This window comes from Silurus meridionalis, chromosome 28 (assembly GCF_014805685.1).
Source record: "Silurus meridionalis isolate SWU-2019-XX chromosome 28, ASM1480568v1, whole genome shotgun sequence".
In the NCBI taxonomy this organism is placed as follows: domain Eukaryota; kingdom Metazoa; phylum Chordata; class Actinopteri; order Siluriformes; family Siluridae; genus Silurus; species Silurus meridionalis.
Genome location: NC_060911.1, coordinates 5,312 through 22,687, shown reverse-complemented (window position 1 = coordinate 22,687; position 17,376 = coordinate 5,312). Strand labels below are relative to the sequence as shown.

General features: G+C 45.5%; 1 protein-coding gene across 1 annotated transcript; it reads right to left on the bottom strand.

The window, feature by feature from the left end:
• Nucleotides 1–2,522: 2,522 nt before the first annotated feature.
• Nucleotides 2,523–15,897, bottom strand: ppp2r2ca (protein phosphatase 2, regulatory subunit B, gamma a). The gene is made up of 9 exons (XM_046843483.1): nucleotides 15,137–15,897; nucleotides 12,938–13,035; nucleotides 11,832–12,006; nucleotides 11,538–11,650; nucleotides 11,136–11,313; nucleotides 10,782–10,946; nucleotides 10,198–10,367; nucleotides 9,899–9,990; nucleotides 2,523–3,649 (listed from the first exon to the last, which is right to left on the bottom strand). The coding sequence occupies exons 1-9, from the start codon at nucleotides 15,195–15,197 to the stop codon at nucleotides 3,358–3,360; spliced, it is 1,344 nt and encodes a 447-aa protein (XP_046699439.1). The 5' UTR covers nucleotides 15,198–15,897; the 3' UTR covers nucleotides 2,523–3,357.
• Nucleotides 15,898–17,376: the final 1,479 nt, after the last annotated feature.

Here is a 17,376-nt window from a genome sequence, read left to right as displayed (position 1 = left end):
TGGGGTAGTGTTAGTGTGGTGACAGTCTTAGTGATGTGGTAGTGACAGTCTTAGTGATGTGGTAGTGACAGTCTTAGTGATGGGGTAGTGTTAGTGTAGTGACAGTCTTAGTGATGGGGTAGTGTTAGTTTAGTAATGGGGTAGTGGTAATGTAGTGACAGTCTTAGTGATGTGGTAGTGACAGTCTTAGTGATGGGGTAGTGACAGTGTTAGTGATGGTGTAGTGTTAGTGTAGTGATGGGGTAGTGTTAATGTAGTGATGTTAGTGATGTGATAGTGTAGTGATGGGGTAGTGTTAGTAGTGACAGTCTTAGTGATGGGGTAGTGTTAGTGTAGTGACAGTGTTGATGGGGTAGTTTTAGTGTAGTGAGTGTTAATGAGGTTAGTGTTGGGTTAGAGTAGTGTAGTGTTGCAGTAGTGTAGTTTTTGTGTTATAATGTTGATGTTATATTGTTTTGGTGTAGTGCATTTAGATTGTTTGTGTTTGTGAAAGAGAGTGTATGTCGGTTTTTCAACTGTGTGCATGATAGAGTATGTATTTTTATTGTGCGTGTATTTAAATAGTGTGTATGATTTGGTTAGGTTTAGGGTTGTGTGTGTGTTTTGATTGTATGTGTATTATAGTGTGTCTTTAGATTATGCATGTGGTAGTGAATGTATATTTTGGTTTTGTGTGTGTATGATAGTGTGTATTTCAGTTGTGTTTGTATAATACTGTGTGTATTTCGGTTGTGTATATGAAAGTGAATGTGTATTTTAGTTGTGTTTGTATGGGTTAGGGTTAAAGTATGATAGTGAGTGTATACAACCCGAAGTTCAGAAATATTGGGACCGTTTTCAAAATTTGAATAAAATAAAAAAAAGACTTTCAAATCACATGAGCCAATATTTTATTCACAATAGAACATAGAGAACTTAACAAATTTTTAAACCGAGAAATTTTACAAAATGAGGCTACAGGTCTTAAAAAAGTTGGCATGTGGGAAACAAAGAGCTAAAAAAAAACCCAGATATTTTGAAAATATTCAGCTGGGAGAACATCTAGCAACTAATCAAGTTAATTGACATCAGGTCTGTAACATAAATAGCTATAAAAGGGATGTGTTGGAGAGGCAGAGTTAATTAGAAGTAAAGATGGGCAGAGGCTCTGCAATCTGTGAACGAGTGTATAAAAAGATACTTCAAAAACAACGTTCCCCAACATCAAATTGCAAAGGCTTTGCAAATCTCATCATGCACAGTTCATAAGATCATCAAAAGGTTTAGAGAGACTGGAGAAATCTCGGTGCATAAGGGACAAGGCCGAAGACCTTTGTTGGATGCCTGTGGTCTTTGGGGCCTCAGACGACACTGCATCACTCATCGGCCTGATTGTGTCATTTACGTTACTAAATGGGCTCAGGAATACTTCCAGGAACCAATGTCGGTAAACACAATCCACCGTGCCATCTGCAGATGCCAACTAAAGCTCATGCAAAAAGGAAGCCCTATGTGAACATGGTCCAGAAGCGCAGTCATGTCCTGTGGCCCAAGGCTCATTTAAAATGGACTGTTTCAAAGTGGAAAAGTGTTCTATGGTCAGACGAGTCCAAATTTGACATTCTCCTTGGAAATAATGGATGCCGTGTCCTCTTCCAGCATGTTATCGGTGTTTGTTTAAAAGATCTGCATCTCTGATTATATGGGGTGCATAAGTGCATACGGTATGGGCAGCTTGCATGTATTGAAAGGCACAACAAACTCTTCAGCAGCTGGAAACTGAACCAAAATTCCAACAGCAAAACTCTACAAACTTATAATCTCAATGCCCAGACATCTTTAAACTGTTTTTAAAAGAAGAGGAGATGCTACACAATGGTAGCAACAACTTTTTTGAGACCTGTAGCAGGCATTACATTTGAAATGTGCTCATTTTGTGCATAAAATTGTATAATTTCTCAGTTTAAACATTTATGTTCTATTGTGAATAAAATATTGGCTCATGTGATTTGAAAGTCTTTTAGTTTTCATTTTATTCAAATTTTAAAAAAACGTCCCAACATTTCCAGAATTTGGGCAGTTTTTCGGTTTGTGTGTTTATGATAGTGAGTGTTATTTCGGTTGTGTGTATATGATAGTGAGTGTGTATTTAGGTTGTGTGTGTATGCTAGTGAGTGTTATTTTTGTTGTGTGTATGTGATAGTGAGTGTGTTTTTCGGTTTGTGTTTGTATGATACCAAATTGTATTTTCTTGTGTGCATATGATAGTGAGTGTTATTTTGGTTGTGTGTATATGATAGTGAGTGTGTATTTAGGTTGTGTGTATGCTAGTGAGTGTTATTTTTCTTGTGTGTATGTGATAGTGAGTGTGTTTGTCGGTTTGTGTTTGTATGATACCAAATTGTATTTTGCTTGTGTGTATATGATAGTGAGTGTTATTTTGGTTGTGTGTATATGATAGTGAGTGTTTTTGGTTGTGTGTATATGATAGTGAGTGTGTATTTAGGTTGTGTGTGTGTATGCTAGTGAGTGTTATTTTGTTGTGTGTATGTGATAGTGAGTGTGTTTTTCGGTTTGTGTTTGTATGATACCAAATTGTATTTTCTTGTGTGCATATGATAGTGAGTGTTATTTTGGTTGTGTGTATATGATAGTGAGTGTGTATTTAGGTTGTGTGTGTATGCTAGTGAGTGTTATTTTTCTTGTGTGTATGTGATAGTGAGTGTGTTTGTCGGTTTGTGTTTGTATGATACCAAATTGTATTTTGCTTGTGTGTATATGATAGTGAGTGTTATTTTGGTTGTGTGTATATGATAGTGAGTGTTTTTGGTTGTGTGTATATGATAGTGAGTGTGTATTTTGGTTGTGTGTGTATGATAGTAAGTGCGTATTTTGGTTGTGTGTGTATGATAGTAAGAGTGTATTTTGGTTGTGTGTGTATGATATTGTGGATTTTTGTTGTGTGTGTATAATAGTGTGGGCGTGTGCATCTGTTCATGTATTTGATGAAGCATGGTGGGATTAATTTAGGAAGAACTTGATAGGAAGACTTTTTAGATTGCTGCTGTAACCACGGCAACCAGGAAATATTAGTTTGTGATGGTGAACATCTAATGGTGTAATTTGCAACCTACAATAGTGCAAGCCCCGCCCACTGTGAATGCTGCCACAGTTGCTCATGTTTATCGCCTCTTTTCTTCCTTTTCACAGCACTGCGTCTCATCCTTTCGGAGCCTCAGTGACTGTCACCCCGCAGAATTCACACTGATCCACTTCTGTCCTGTTGAAAGCAGTGCATTGTTCGTTTTCACTGTGTGGAGTTTTGTGTCAGCTCCAGTGTCAGCTCCACCCCATGGTGATTATGTGTTTGTGTGTGTTTCACTGGTTTTCTGGATTTACTCTGTCCTGGAAAATGTAAAGGTTGTTAGACGCAGCGATTGCGATGATGTTTTCTGCCGGGTGCCACGCCATGTGCAGGATTTTTTTGCGGAAGTCCAAGCTGTCCACGCCCACATCTCCACGACGACGACGGCCCCCTGTGTACACACGCCGTGTTCGCAAGACTGCACGAGGTTTACTGCTTTCACGCCACGCCTCAAGTGTCACACCTCGCCCAGAGTCCCGGTCAAACATGCGGAAAAAACTGTTATAGGCTCCTGTCATGATCACACTGATACACAGACAGACAGACAGACAGACAGACAGACAGACAGACAGACAGACAGACACAAAAATCAATCCAAATTGAACGTCTCAAGGTTACGAACGTAACCCTAGTTCCCAGGAACGACGCTGCGTCGAAACGCTATGGGAACGCCCCGCGTGACCACGCCTGAACCACGTGTGAAATCTAGCCAATAGGCAAGCCGTGACGCCATAGACAGGCGACGCCGCAGAAACCAGGAAGCTACAAGATGGCTGTGCGGTGGTAGCGACATTAGCTTCTGCAAAGAGAGAAGGTAAGCGCCGCAGGGATGCAGGGAGTGTGGCACGGAGACGCAGCGCCTGCTCCTCGGGGAACTAGGGTTACGTCAGAACCTTGAGACGCCCCTTCAGGAACTCGAGCTGCGCCGAAACGCTATGGGAACGAGTGTCCAATCACGCCACACTGACCAGACCCTGCCAAAGAGTGAGGGCCTCGCACCAGCACGTAGGGACAGAGGAGCCCGGGTGGCTCTGAGGTCGAGGCCATAGAACCTGACAAAGGCCAGCGGGTGGACCAACCCGCAGCGCCACAGACGCCCCGGAGTGACACTCATGTGCACCCGGCCGCAGAGGCCGCCACACTCCGGCGGGGCGAGCCGCCGGACTCGCAGCCGAACAACTGCACCAACCACCCCAAGGACTCGCCCTGTGGAGATAAGCACCCAGTGCTCGCACTGGACACAGCCGGTCTCAGAACCCCTGGTCGGGGCTATAACAGAGGAGGGCAGAATGCCTGTAACACGACACATCGTGTGGGAGCACCTGGCCCGTGTAAGAACACTCTGGGCATGCCAGGGGCAACTCCAGGTGGGACGAGGCAACTGCCAAGTCCCAGACAGGCACTCCGAGTCGTGTCCCGGCCACAGCCTCCGGCGCCATGGAGGAAACGTGTCACCAATGGGACCTACCCAGCGAACACGGAAACCCTCAGGGTCGAAGGGTTAACCCAGCGGCAAACTGTACCTGCAAAACACCAGAACTGAACCGACCGGGCAGTCATCTGGGTCCAAGTCATGGTGCTCACACCGTGACGCGAACAGTCGCCATCGCGGCGGCATACAACCTCCTCATGGAGGGAGCTCTGGAGTGGAGAGGGGCCTCTACTACCTCGGTAGAGAACAGCCGCTACAAACCGTGTCCCCTCAGGGGCCACAGGCTCCACAACACCGGGCAGGGTGAACCAGGGTTCCGCCCGCCAACCAGGTGCTACCCGGAGGAGACAGACTCTACCGCAAAACTTTCCCAGAACTCCCGAGAGCAGCGCAATCGGGAAAGGCGACAGGCGTAGCCTCGCCAAGACCGCCCCACGGCAGCCACTGTCTCGACAGGGCGCCTGCTCAGGCATCCAACCGCCCCGGATGTAACCGCTCTAAATGAGAGGAGTTCGTCCGGGACCACAAGAGGACCCCTGCGCCTGTTGCTCGCAAGGGCGAGACCGAGGTCCCCGTGGACGATGTACGAGACCACCGCAGCATTGTCCGAGCGACCAACACATAGCGATCTCTAAGGACTGGGAGAAAGAGTTGTAACCCAACAACACTGCCAGCACCTCCCGCAACCTATGTGCCACAAGAGACGCGGGCCGCCCACAGACCCTGAGAGGAGTGGCCACTCATGACCGCCTCCCACCCCGTGATGGAAGCGCCCGTCGTTAGCGTTACGCGACGACAAGGAGTCCCTAAACGGGCCTCGGACAGAACGTAAGGTTCTACCATGCAACCAAGGCTCGTGGGCACACCGTAAGACCTTGATGTGATGACACAGACTCCCTCAGGGGAGAACCTACTGCCCCGGAGCCACCACTGGAGGGGCCACATGCGGACACTGCCGACATGAGACCCAGCAGCCTCTGGAACTGCCTCACAGTGACCAGGCGGCCTGCCCCTACCCTCCTGACTGCAGTGAGGATGACTACAAACCGGGCGGGAGACAACCGTGCCCGCAACTCGCCGAGTCCCACACCACGCCGAGAAAGTGGCCTCCGCTGGGAAAGTACACACAACCCGCGCCCCAGTCCGAACCCCAGTACCTTCATGCAGGCGGAACAGCACCTCAATGCCAAACCGCCAGGTGGTCTAACGAGCCACCATCAACCAATCGCTGATATAATACAGAACGCGGATGCCCTGAAGCCGCAGCGGGTCAGTGCTGCTCACGCACTCTGTGAAGGCACGGGTGAGGGCGCTAGGCCGCACGGAAGGACCGATATTGGTAAGCTCACCAAAGCAACCTCAGGAACCTCCTGCGGTGAAGGACGGCTGCATGGGAGCATGCAACCTCCAGATCTAGCGATGACAAATCAGTCCTTGGACATGACCTGAGACACGACCTCTCTAAACGAGAAACCTGAACCCGAGCCCCAAAAGTGAGTGGTTCAAGTAGCAGAGATCCAGAATGGGACGCAACCCACCGCCCTTCTTCGAACAACGAAGCACGGGCCGTAGCAGCCTGACTCGCAAACTGAGAGGGGAACCACCGATGGCCCCTTTCCCCAGGAGTGTGCGCACTCCCTGTTCCAGGACCAGGGCCTGCACGGGTCCCGCCAGGGCGGGACACACCCCGTCGAGCCGGGGAGGAGAAGATGCGAACCGAATCGCGCAACCCTTCTTCACAGTACGCAGGACCCCGAGAGACTCCAGGCAGCCCTAAGACTGACAGAAAGTCTCCACAGGAGAACCAACCTCGGGCTGGCCCCGACCCACTCAGAGCGGCTGGAGCGGTGCTCTGCAGCCGACCACACCTCCTGAGAGGTGGCGGAACCCCCCCTGTCCGCAGCGATCACGCGGGCGGAATACGGGAGCAAACCGCTGAGAAGCTGCGCCTGAACACGACCCGTGGCAGGGCTAACAGACAGTCCTCCTGAACCCAAACGGCAGGAGCAGCGTGCTGCGGCCGTTGAAGCCTCCTGAGAGGCGGCGGAACCCCCGTCCGCAGCGATCATACGGGCGGAATACTGGGAGCAAACCGCTGAGAAGCTGCGCCTGAACACGACCCGTGGCAGGGCCAACAGACAGACCTCCTGAACCCGAACGGCAGGAGCAGCGTGCTGCGGCCGTCGAAGCCCCCTGAGAGGCGGCGGATGACACCCATCCGCAACGAACTGTCGAGCGGAAATAAGGGAGTTAACCGCTAGAGGGAGGCAGCGCCCGAACACCCTGTGGCAGGGCCGACAGACCGCCTCGGCGGTGCCAGGGAGGGACGAGCACCGTAGCATGAGGTGCGCACCGCCTCCAAAATGCAAGCCATCAGGCCTACGCACCATAGCCTGCTCACCAGAGGCGAGGACGACCTCAGGCCGCCCAGCCTCCTCGGCCTAGAGAGTCGCCAGGGCCCCTAGGACCGCCCCGGAGTCGGGTGGCAACACTCTCTCACCGGGCCATCTCGCTGTGCCTGGACGCACCAGGCGCGGCTGCCGCTGAGCAGCTCCATCGGAGCAGCGAGGCACTACCACTGAAACGCCACCGCGCCTCCTGAACCCGCCAGCAATCACCCTTACCCACAGCGTCACCAGGTCAGGCCAGGAGGGACACCATGACGCCAGAAGGAAGCTCGCATCATCCCCATAGCAGGCCAGCCTGGTATGCCTGCAACACACTCATCGTGTGGAAGCAACCTGTAGCCTGACCTGCCGCGCAGCGCCACCCACCAGAGCCAAGCGGCGCTCAGAGGCAAACCGATAGCCGCCACAGACGCAACACTCGGGAGAGATAGCTAGCTAGCATCTCCACCACAAGCGGCAACGCCCCGTAGCCGCGCCACGCAGATCCAATAACATTCGCGACAGCGAAAGAACATCGGAAAAGCATGCGCGGCCCACGGGCCTCCCAGGACCCAGACACCTCGGTGCGCAGATCAGGGAGGCGCTGAGGCTGTGACACAGTGCAGGAAACGCACAACCAGCTCACTGGCGCGCTGCCCCGCCACACGACCGCCAAGCTAATCCAGCTCGGACCGGCCCGTGCCACGACCACAAGGAGCTCCATATACAGCACAGGCTGTGAGGAGTCCGCAGGCTCGCCAGCATCCACCAGCTCAACCTCCTCGGAGAGAGAGACATGTAATGCTGCGCCGCCCGCACGGGAGAAGAAGCAGCCGCCAGGCATGCTTCCCTAATATCCCGAAATTTCATCCACCTCGGAGGAAGAAATACAGAGCACCGCGTCACACACACCGAAAAGAACCGATACCAAACGAGCGCAATCCCGGGAACGGGAGCTCGGCTAGCAGCCGGGAGCGCATAGCCACACGGCTAAAGCTAACAGCCGATACCATCGAGAGCCAAAGCCTCGAGGAGAGCGCCACCTCGAGAGCGCTCTCTGAAATTCTCCCACCGGAGGAAGAATACGGAGCACCGCGTCACACACACCGAAAAGAACCGATACCAAACGAGCGCAATCCCGGGAACGGGAGCTCGGCTAGCAGCCGGGAGCGCATAGCCACACGGCTAAATGCTAACAGCCGATACCATCGAGAGCCAAAGCCGCGAGGAAGAGCGCCACCTCGAGAGCGCCTCAAAATTCACCCACCTCGGAGGAAGAATACGGAGCACCGCGTCACACGCACCGGAGAATGAACCGCCAAACGAGCGTAATCCCCGGGAACGGGAGCTCGGCTAGCAGCCGGGAGCGCATAGCCGCACGGCTAAATGCTAACAACCGATACCCTCGAGAGCCGACTAAGCACGCCCTAAGCTAAGCAACAACACATCGGCTGCGTGTCACCCCCGAAATGAATCGGGCAAGCAGGAGACACGCAGACAGAATTTTGCCTGCATATAAGCTCATGACTGCACAGATAACACACTCAAAGCGCTTACCTGAACTAGCAGAAGCTAATGTCGCTACCACCGCACAGCCATCTTGTAGCTTCCTGGTTTACGCGACGCCGCCTGTCTATGACGCCACGGCTTGCCTATTGGCTAGATTTCACACGTGGTTCAGAGCGTGGTCACGCAGGGGCGTTCCCATAGCGTTTCGACGCAGCTCGAGTTCCTGAAGGGGAACTTCAGTTACACATTTTGTCCTAAATGTTTTCAGTGTTTACATGGGGATAAGTTACCTATCTGTGCTGTTCCACACACACGTGTGTATGCTAGTGAGTGTTATTTTTCTTGTGTGTATGTGATAGTGAGTGTGTTTGTCGGTTTGTGTTTGTATGATACCAAATTGTATTTTGCTTGTGTGTATATGATAGTGAGTGTTATTTTGGTTGTGTGTATATGATAGTGAGTGTTATTTTGGTTGTGTGTATATGATAGTGAGTGTGTATTTTGGTTGTGTGTGTATGATAGTAAGTGCGTATTTTGGTTGTGTGTGTATGATAGTAAGAGTGTATTTTGGTTGTGTGTGTATGATATTGTGGATTTTTGTTGTGTGTGTATAATAGTGTGGGCGTGTGCATCTGTTCATGTATTTGATGAAGCATGGTGGGATTAATTTAGGAAGAACTTGATAGGAAGACTTTTAGATTGCTGCTGTAACCACGGCAACCAGGAAATATTAGTTTGTGATGGTGAACATCTAATGGTGTAATTTGCAACCTACAATAGTGCAAGCCCCGCCCACTGTGAATGCTGCCACAGTTGCTCATGTTTATCGCCTCTTTTCTTCCTTTTCACAGCACTCGTCTCATCCTTCCGGAGCCTCAGTGACTGTCACCCCGCAGAATTCACACTGATCCACTTCTGTCCTGTTGAAAGCAGTGCATTGTTCGTTTTCACTGTGTGGAGTTTTGTGTCAGCTCCAGTGTCAGCTCCACCCCATGGTGATTATGTGTTTGTGTGTGTTTCACTGGTTTTCTGGATTTACTCTGTCCTGGAAAATGTAAAGGTTGTTAGACGAGCGATTGCGATGATGTTTTCTGCCGGGTGCCACGCCATGTGCAGGATTTTTTTGCGGAAGTCCAAGCTGTCCACGCCCACATCTCCACGACGACGACGGCCCCCTGTGTACACACGCCGTGTTCGCAAGACTGCACGAGGTTTACTGCTTTCACGCCACGCCTCAAGTGTCACACCTCGCCCAGAGTCCCGGTCAAACATGCGGAAAAAACTGTTATAGGCTCCTGTCATGATCACACTGATACACAGACAGACAGACAGACAGACAGACAGACAGACAGACAGACAGAGAGACACAAAAAAATCAATCCAAATTGAACTTCAGTTACACATTTTGTCCTAAATGTTTTCAGTGTTTACATGGGGATAAGTTACCTATCTGTGCTGTTCCACACACACTCGAACTTGTCAAAGATGCAGTCATTCTCATAGAGTGAGCAGAGTTTACTGCGCAGGTACTCATGAACCTGAAAACACACAAATCTGTTTATTGAGATCTTCCTTTATAATGTCAGCTGATATAATCAGTGCATTGTGGTGTCACTGCTATTCACTGAGGTCACGGTGTCACACCTACAGTAGTGTGTATGTGTGTGTGTGTGTGTGTGTGTGTGTGTGTGTGTGTGGTGGATACTTTATCACCTAATGTGTGTTTAGTGAGGATGTTGTCTTACCTGGTATGTCTCTACTGGTCCTTTCTCCATGTTTAGGTCCCACACCTTCACCGTGAGGTAGTCTCGTGTTAGCAGATAACGTCCACTGTGGCTGAACTTGACATCAGAAACAGAGGAAATGATCTCAGAGAAGAACGAACGGTTCCCTGGATCTTCAGGCTCTTCAAAGACTTAACAAAGAAATATAGATTCAGTCAAAGCTCTTGAAGTTGAATAAGACATGCAACATGTTATTGTGGCACAGTAAATATATAACTCTATCTATATCAGTAATCATTTCTCCTCAAGATTAATACTCGTTTAATCTTATGCTTAGAACAGAATGATTGAGGAAGAAATTTAACTACTTGCTGTTCTGGGATCTCAGGTTTTGAATTGTCAGCCTACCCACAATGCACTGCTACATTTTCTTCATATTTGAGATTCTTAATGGAAACAAATTATTGTTGTTGTGTGTAAATATTTACACTCAGACCTTCCATCAGCTATTTTGAGCTTTCAGTGTCTGTTATTTAGCTATGCTCTCAAATCTGAGGTTGTGTGTGTGTGTGTGTGTGTGTGTGTGTGTGTGTGTGCGTGTTCACTCTTTGCATGTGTATCACACAGCGCTGATGTCCTCATGTCACAAAGGCGGATTGACCCTTTACTGCTGCTGTAGATAAACAGGTGACAGTGCTGTGGGTGAAACTCGGCTGCCGTGATCACCTCGGTCAGGTCCTCCATGTTCACTGGTTTAATGTCCACAATGTCTCATTAAGAGTAAAGGATCAAACTTCAGGTAAAAGAGCATGTAATTTAACTAATTAAGATACTTTTTTTTACACAAACACACTAATATAAATCACAGTGTTGTTTTTTAAACACATTCTCTCTCTTTCTCACACACACACACACACACACACACACACACACACACACACACACATACACACGGATACTAAAGCTGCGATCTGTAATATCCAAGTGCCACATGTTGATTCTGAGGTCATCAGCTGACAGGTACGTTTCTCCATCACTGTTCACCGAAATGGAATTAATGTGGTAGGTGTGGCCATTCGAAAAGACCCGCCTCGGACGCACCTCCACCATCAGATCAGTGGGCTTCAGTACTGGCACCTGGACCAATCAAAAGACAGGATTAATAAACTCTTAACCAGAGGAAAAACAAAGTTATTGTTAATAAGCAGAAGTGGAGCAGTTGAATGTCTCAGTGAGCAATCTAAACATGTTTACTATTCAGGATGTCATAGCCATGAGCACACTATGCAGAGTTACTGTTAAAGGTAAGGCACAAAATGCTGATATAGTCACTGCTAAATATGATAGAGCCATATACACACCTGTAGTGAGGTGACAGTGGAAATGTCCTTTATTCGTCCTTCTTCATCCTTCAGGTTGTAGCCTTCTGGCCTTCTATCCCTTTGACTCACCTTCCAAAGCTTTATTGTTTTATCTGTTAGCCAGTAAACATTTATATTTGGTGTTATTTTATTGCTCACAATAGATGCATTTCTCACTTTTAATGTGAGAATGAAACTAGCCATGAAATGACGAATCTCCGAAACTAAGTGTGATTGTAGATGATTGTAGAGTGTAATTCTGTTCTAATTGATTTGACAGTGTCTTTTGTTCACCATTGGTGGAGAGAAGGAAGTGGGCAGCATTCTGTTGAGGCAGCCAGCGAATCTTATTGATCTTCTCCTCGATCTCTAAGCTCTTCAGGTAATCAAAGTCTGGCTCGTGGCTTTGAAATGTGCTGTAGACGTTATATTCCCCCGCCTCTCCAAGCTCCTCCTTATCTCCTTTACACTGTTAACACCACACACACACACACACACACACACACACACACACACACACACACACACAGCTGGCCTTTCAATTGTTTTATTATGCACATTTTAGGAATGTAATGTCCTGTAGATAACAGTCACTACACATTGTTTAACTTTATTTAACTCCCTTTCTACTTTTCATATACAAAAAGTTTAGGGTCAATTAGAATATAGAGGAGGACCTTATTTTTATGGTAGATACAGCCATAATCTAATAGCGGGATTAGAATTCAATATAAAAAAAAAATATTTTTTTTACAATTTGTCATAATAAAACTTTTTTGCTTGTGCTGATTAATCACAGTACATAGTTTTTTTTAATGTATATTGATCATGATATACTTTTAGATAGACAAGAAATGTTGATCAAGTTAACAGTTTGTAGATGTAAATAGTGAAGTGTATGCACAAGGTTCATTTCTTGGTCCACTGCTCTTTTCTCACACTTTTTTTCCTTAAACACTACATTTGGGAACAAATACTATTATAATAACCTATTGTGCTCTGATTTGGAGGTTTTTTATTAGGAAGTAGAATAATGAAGACTAAAAATGGAAGCAGAGCTTTTTCTACAAAGCCCCCAATTATAGATTAGCTTTCCATTCATTCTTCAGGACTCCCTCTGAGTCTTTACATTTAGTTTGAAACCCTAATTTAGTCTACCTTGTAGTTAATTTGCTTTTCTTTTATGTAATACAGAATAGAATGGGTTCACATTTGAGTCTGGTCTCTAAAGGATTCTTCCTCATGTCACCTTAGGGAGGTTTTCTTTGCCTCTGCTGCATCTAGCTTATTTAATAAAGATCTGCATCTGAAAATCTGTGAAATTCTATATGTATACTGTTAAAAGTAAAAATATAAATAAAATTGAAATGAGTCTTGACAACCAAGCTTTAAACCCTGACCTCAGTCTCTCTCTGGAAGATGACCACACGTCCACCTTTGTCTCCAGTGGCCAGGAGGTCCCCAGTATGGTTAAACTCCACAGTGGAAATGACATCAGCTGATAAATCATATGAACACAATAAAGTTTAATATGGTCAACTGTGTTGAACACTTTTAACACTTCTCGTACAAGCGTTTATATTTTCAAAGTAAATTCAAATATTATTTAATAGCAGTTAACTTTTTTTTTTAACGTGTATTTGCAGGTTCTTTCTCTGTAGTTGAGCTCACACAGAATATCTCGTTTAAATAATTTATAGCCGCTACAGCCTTAAAGGAAACAAATTAATCTAAAGAATTCTCTGAAATGGAATTTAGTATGCTTATCATTTATTATTATGAAATGATTACATACAAAATCCCTAATAATAACCATATGCTAAAATTACTTCATGCTAGAGCTGAATGTGACGTATGAATAATTCACAATAAAAACATTACAGTAATAATACAATACACAGCCCCAATTCCAAGAACTTGGAACAGTGGGTAAAATGTAAATAAAAACAAATGCACTGCTTTGTAAATCTCATAAACTCATATTTTATTCACAATACATATAAAATGTTTAAACTGAAGAAATCTACAAATTAAAGAGATGTCAGGTTGAAATTGATGGTTGCAACACGTCTCAAAAGAAACGGTGTTACTAAAAAGAGACAGCTAAAGTAACATTTAACAACTAATGAGGGCTGCAGATCAGAAAGATGATTGGTATAAATAGTGTATCTTAGAGAGGAAGAGTCTCTCAGAAGTAAGGACGAGCAGAGCTTCACCAATCTGTGATAAAAAGCTGTGTCTACATATTTCAGAATAATGTTCTACATCGCATTATGAAGACTTTGAATATCTCAGGGTTATCTACAGTACATAATATCATCACCTGATTTCAGATCCTGAGAATCTGGAGAAATCTCTGAATCAAAATCAATATTGGATTCTGTAATAGAAATCACTGCATGGGCTCATTAACCCCTACAGAAATCATTGTTACGTCATCCACACATGCAGGGGAGTGGTAGCTTAGTGGTTAAGGTTCTGGGTTACTGATCAGAAGGTCGGGGGTTCTTCTAAATCTCTTTCATATGTGAACATGATCCAGAAACCCCACCATCCTCTCTGGGTCAAAGCTTATTTAAAATGTACTAAGGCAAAGTGGAAAACTGTTCTTTGGTCAGAGGAATCGAAATGTAAAATTCTTCTTGGAAACCATGGATGCCGCATCCTGCAGACTAAAGAGGAGAGGGACCATCTGGCTTGTTATCAGCACTTAGTTAAAAAGCCTGCATATTTTATGGTATGAGGTTAGTACGTATGGAACATTTGGAAAGTACATAAATGCTGAATGCTATATACAGGTTTTAGAGCAACAACTGCTTTCATGGAAGGCCTTATATAATTGAGCAAGACAATGCTAACTGCATACTGCATCTATTACAACAGCATGACTTCATAGTCATCACACTGTCCTGCCTGCAGTCTAGACCTTTCACCATTTCAAAACATTTGGTACATAAAAAAAAAAAAAAAAGAATATATATATATAAAACAAAGAAGCCATAAGACTGTTCAGCAGCTAAAATCCTGTATCAGACATGAATGGGACAACATTCCTTTTCAGTTCCTAGATGTACAAAACCTGTTAAAAGAAGACATGATGCTATACTGTAATAAACATGGTCCTGTCCCAATGTTTCTGAGACATATTGCAGCCATCAATTTCAAAATGACCTTACTTATTACTTAAAATAGTACATTTCTTCAGATCTAACATTTTATATGCTTCTATGTTCTATTGTGAATAAATTAAGGGGTTTGTGAGATTTACAAGTCAATGTATTCTGTTCTTATTTACATTTTACACAGTGTCTCAACCTTTTTGGAACTTAGGTTTAAAATATAATAATCTAATTATAAAAAACAAATCTGATGTGTGTTTAGTGAAATTTGGTGTAAGAGTTTATACCTGGACTGCAGTACCGTGTTTTGTAAGCTGTGTGTGTGTGTGTGTGTGTGTGTGTGTGTGTGTGTTAGGTATATGCATATGTAATGTGTGTGTGTGTGTGTGTATTGGTTTGTGCATGTGTAAGGTGTGCGTCTGCTAGGTTTATGCAATGTGTATTTGTGTGAATGTGTTCGAGTTGCATTTGTGTGCACACCTTCAGTGACGTAGTCTCGTAAGAAGCTGTGGTTGATCTTGGTACTCTCGTCCTCACCCATGGGCAGTATCGGTTTGTGTGTCTCTGCCTGTCCAGCGAAGAGCTGTCCAATCAGTAGTGACCAGGCCCTTTGAGGCTCCACCCATTCTGTTGTGGCCTATTGGAGTGGCCTGTTGCACAACATCCTGGGATATGAAAAGCCTTCTTAAGATAGACACGGTTCAGAAAAGCTTCAAGAAACAAGAATAAATATGATTTGCTCCTTAAGTGAGTGTGTGTATGCGTGTTCAGAAACCAAAATAACACACACACACACACACACACACACACACAAAATCCAGCACTGTTTGGTAACCAGGGTCCAAGAAACACAGTAGTGCACTCCAGTGAAGCGTCAGTGTGTGTTCCCGAGTTGCTGTAGACACTTTTCACAGTGGGTGTGGTGATCCTTCATGAAGATCCAGAGTAAAAGCGGAGAGCAGGATAAACGCTGGGATGCTGGATGAACAGAGGAGAGAAGGATGAATGAAGGAGAGCAGAATGATAGGGGCCTAATCCTACCTTACAGCTTGTTTGTGTGTATGTGTCTGTGAAAGAAAGAGATGGATAAAGTAGGGGAGTAAGAGAAGGCCAAATAGGAAAAGAGAGAAATAAAAAAAGAGAGAGAGATAGACAGAGAGAAGATGTGGCTGCCTGTCTTTCTGCTGAGCATCTGCACAGCATCACCATGCCACTGCAGCCTCCTCCCTCAATAGCCAATGACAATTCAGCACTGCTTTATAACTCCACCCACTGCAGGTGACAGAAGAAGTGAGCAGAGAAGGGGAGATGGAGGGAGGGAGCTTGAGGGAGAGAAAGAGGGAGGGCAAGATGGATAAAGATAGAACACAGAGGGGAGAATACAGAGAGAGTGAGAGAGCCATTGCATCATAGCACAGAAATGAGGGAGGAAATGAATATTAGAGGAAGGAAGTGAACTGTGGCCTGAGGAACGACTGGAGGAGTTAAACAATAGAGTTATTTATGCTTCTAAAGAAGTGTACTGTATATAATAAAATGTCTATTTATAAGTTATTTATTGATATTTCAAAAACTATTTTATGACTGAAAAATAATTGTGAATAATATTTGATAGTTTGCACAAAATATTTTTTATTTATTTATTTATTTACATTTACATTTGCGGCATTTATCAAACGCCCTTATCCAGAGCGATGTACAAAAGTGCTTTAAATTTCTAGTAATGAATAAATCTACACGGGTACGCAAGATTACAAACCTAATATAAATATAACTTGAATTCTACAAACTTGGAAAGTGTTAATTTAGGTATTTATTTTTGTTTGTTGTTGACATATAAGAGTGGAGGAAGGTGCACACAGGTGGACTATGTTCTATGTAGGGGATGCAACCTGAAGGAGATTGGAGACTGTAAGGTGTTGGCGGGCATGGGATGGTGGTCTGTAGGATGGTTTTGGAGGAGAGTGAGGACTGAAAGAAGAATAAGATGGTGGGAACTGAAGGAGGAAGACTGTAGTGTGAGGTTCAGGGAAGAGGTCAGACAGGAGCTCGGTGGTGTTGAAGAGATGCTGGATGATTGTGGAACTACTGCAGGAGTGATAAGTGAGACAGCTAGAAAGGTACTTGGTGTAACATCTTGAAATAGAAAGAAAGACAAAGAGACATGGTGGTGGAATAAGGAAGTGCAGGAGAGCAGAAGGAGAAAGAGGTTGGAGAAACAGAATTGGGATCGACAGAGTAATGAGAAAAGTAGGCAGGAGAACAAGGAGATGCAGCAGCAGGTAAAGAGGGATGTGGTGAAAGACAAGGAAAAGGCATATGAGGAGCTGTAGGAGAAGTTTGTCTCTAAGGAAGGAGAAAAGCATTTGTAGCGATTGACCAGGCAGAGGAACTGAGCTGGGAAGGATGTGATGAAAGTTAGAGCAATAAAGGATGGAGATGGACATGCATTGACTAGTGAGGAGACTGTGTTTAGTGTATGGGAGTATTTTGAGCAGCTGATGAATGAGGATGAGGATGTTTAGGAGAGATGCAGTGGTGTTTTAAACAAGATTATTCAACAAGATTCTGGAAAGTGAGAAGATACCTGAGGAATGGAGAGGGAGTGTGCTGGTACCGATCTTTAAGAATAAGGGAGATGTGCAGACCTGCAGTAACTACAGGGGAATAAAGTTGATCAGTCACACCATGAAGTTATGGGAAAGAGTAGTGGAAGCCAG

What these genes read in the sequence shown, in the direction of transcription:
- ppp2r2ca (XM_046843483.1), bottom strand. Translation starts at nt 15,197, where the DNA reads ATGGGTGAGGACGAGAGTACCAAGATCAACCACAGCTTCTTACGAGAC. An exon ending in CTTCCTTCTCTCCACCAATG is followed by an intron (nt 11,651 to 11,831) that starts GTGAACAAAAGA and finishes ACTGGCTAACAG; the next exon opens with ATAAAACAATAAAGCTTTGG. An exon ending in GACCAGTAGAGACATACCAG is followed by an intron (nt 9,991 to 10,197) that starts GTAAGACAACAT and finishes GTGTGTTTTCAG; the next exon opens with GTTCATGAGTACCTGCGCAG.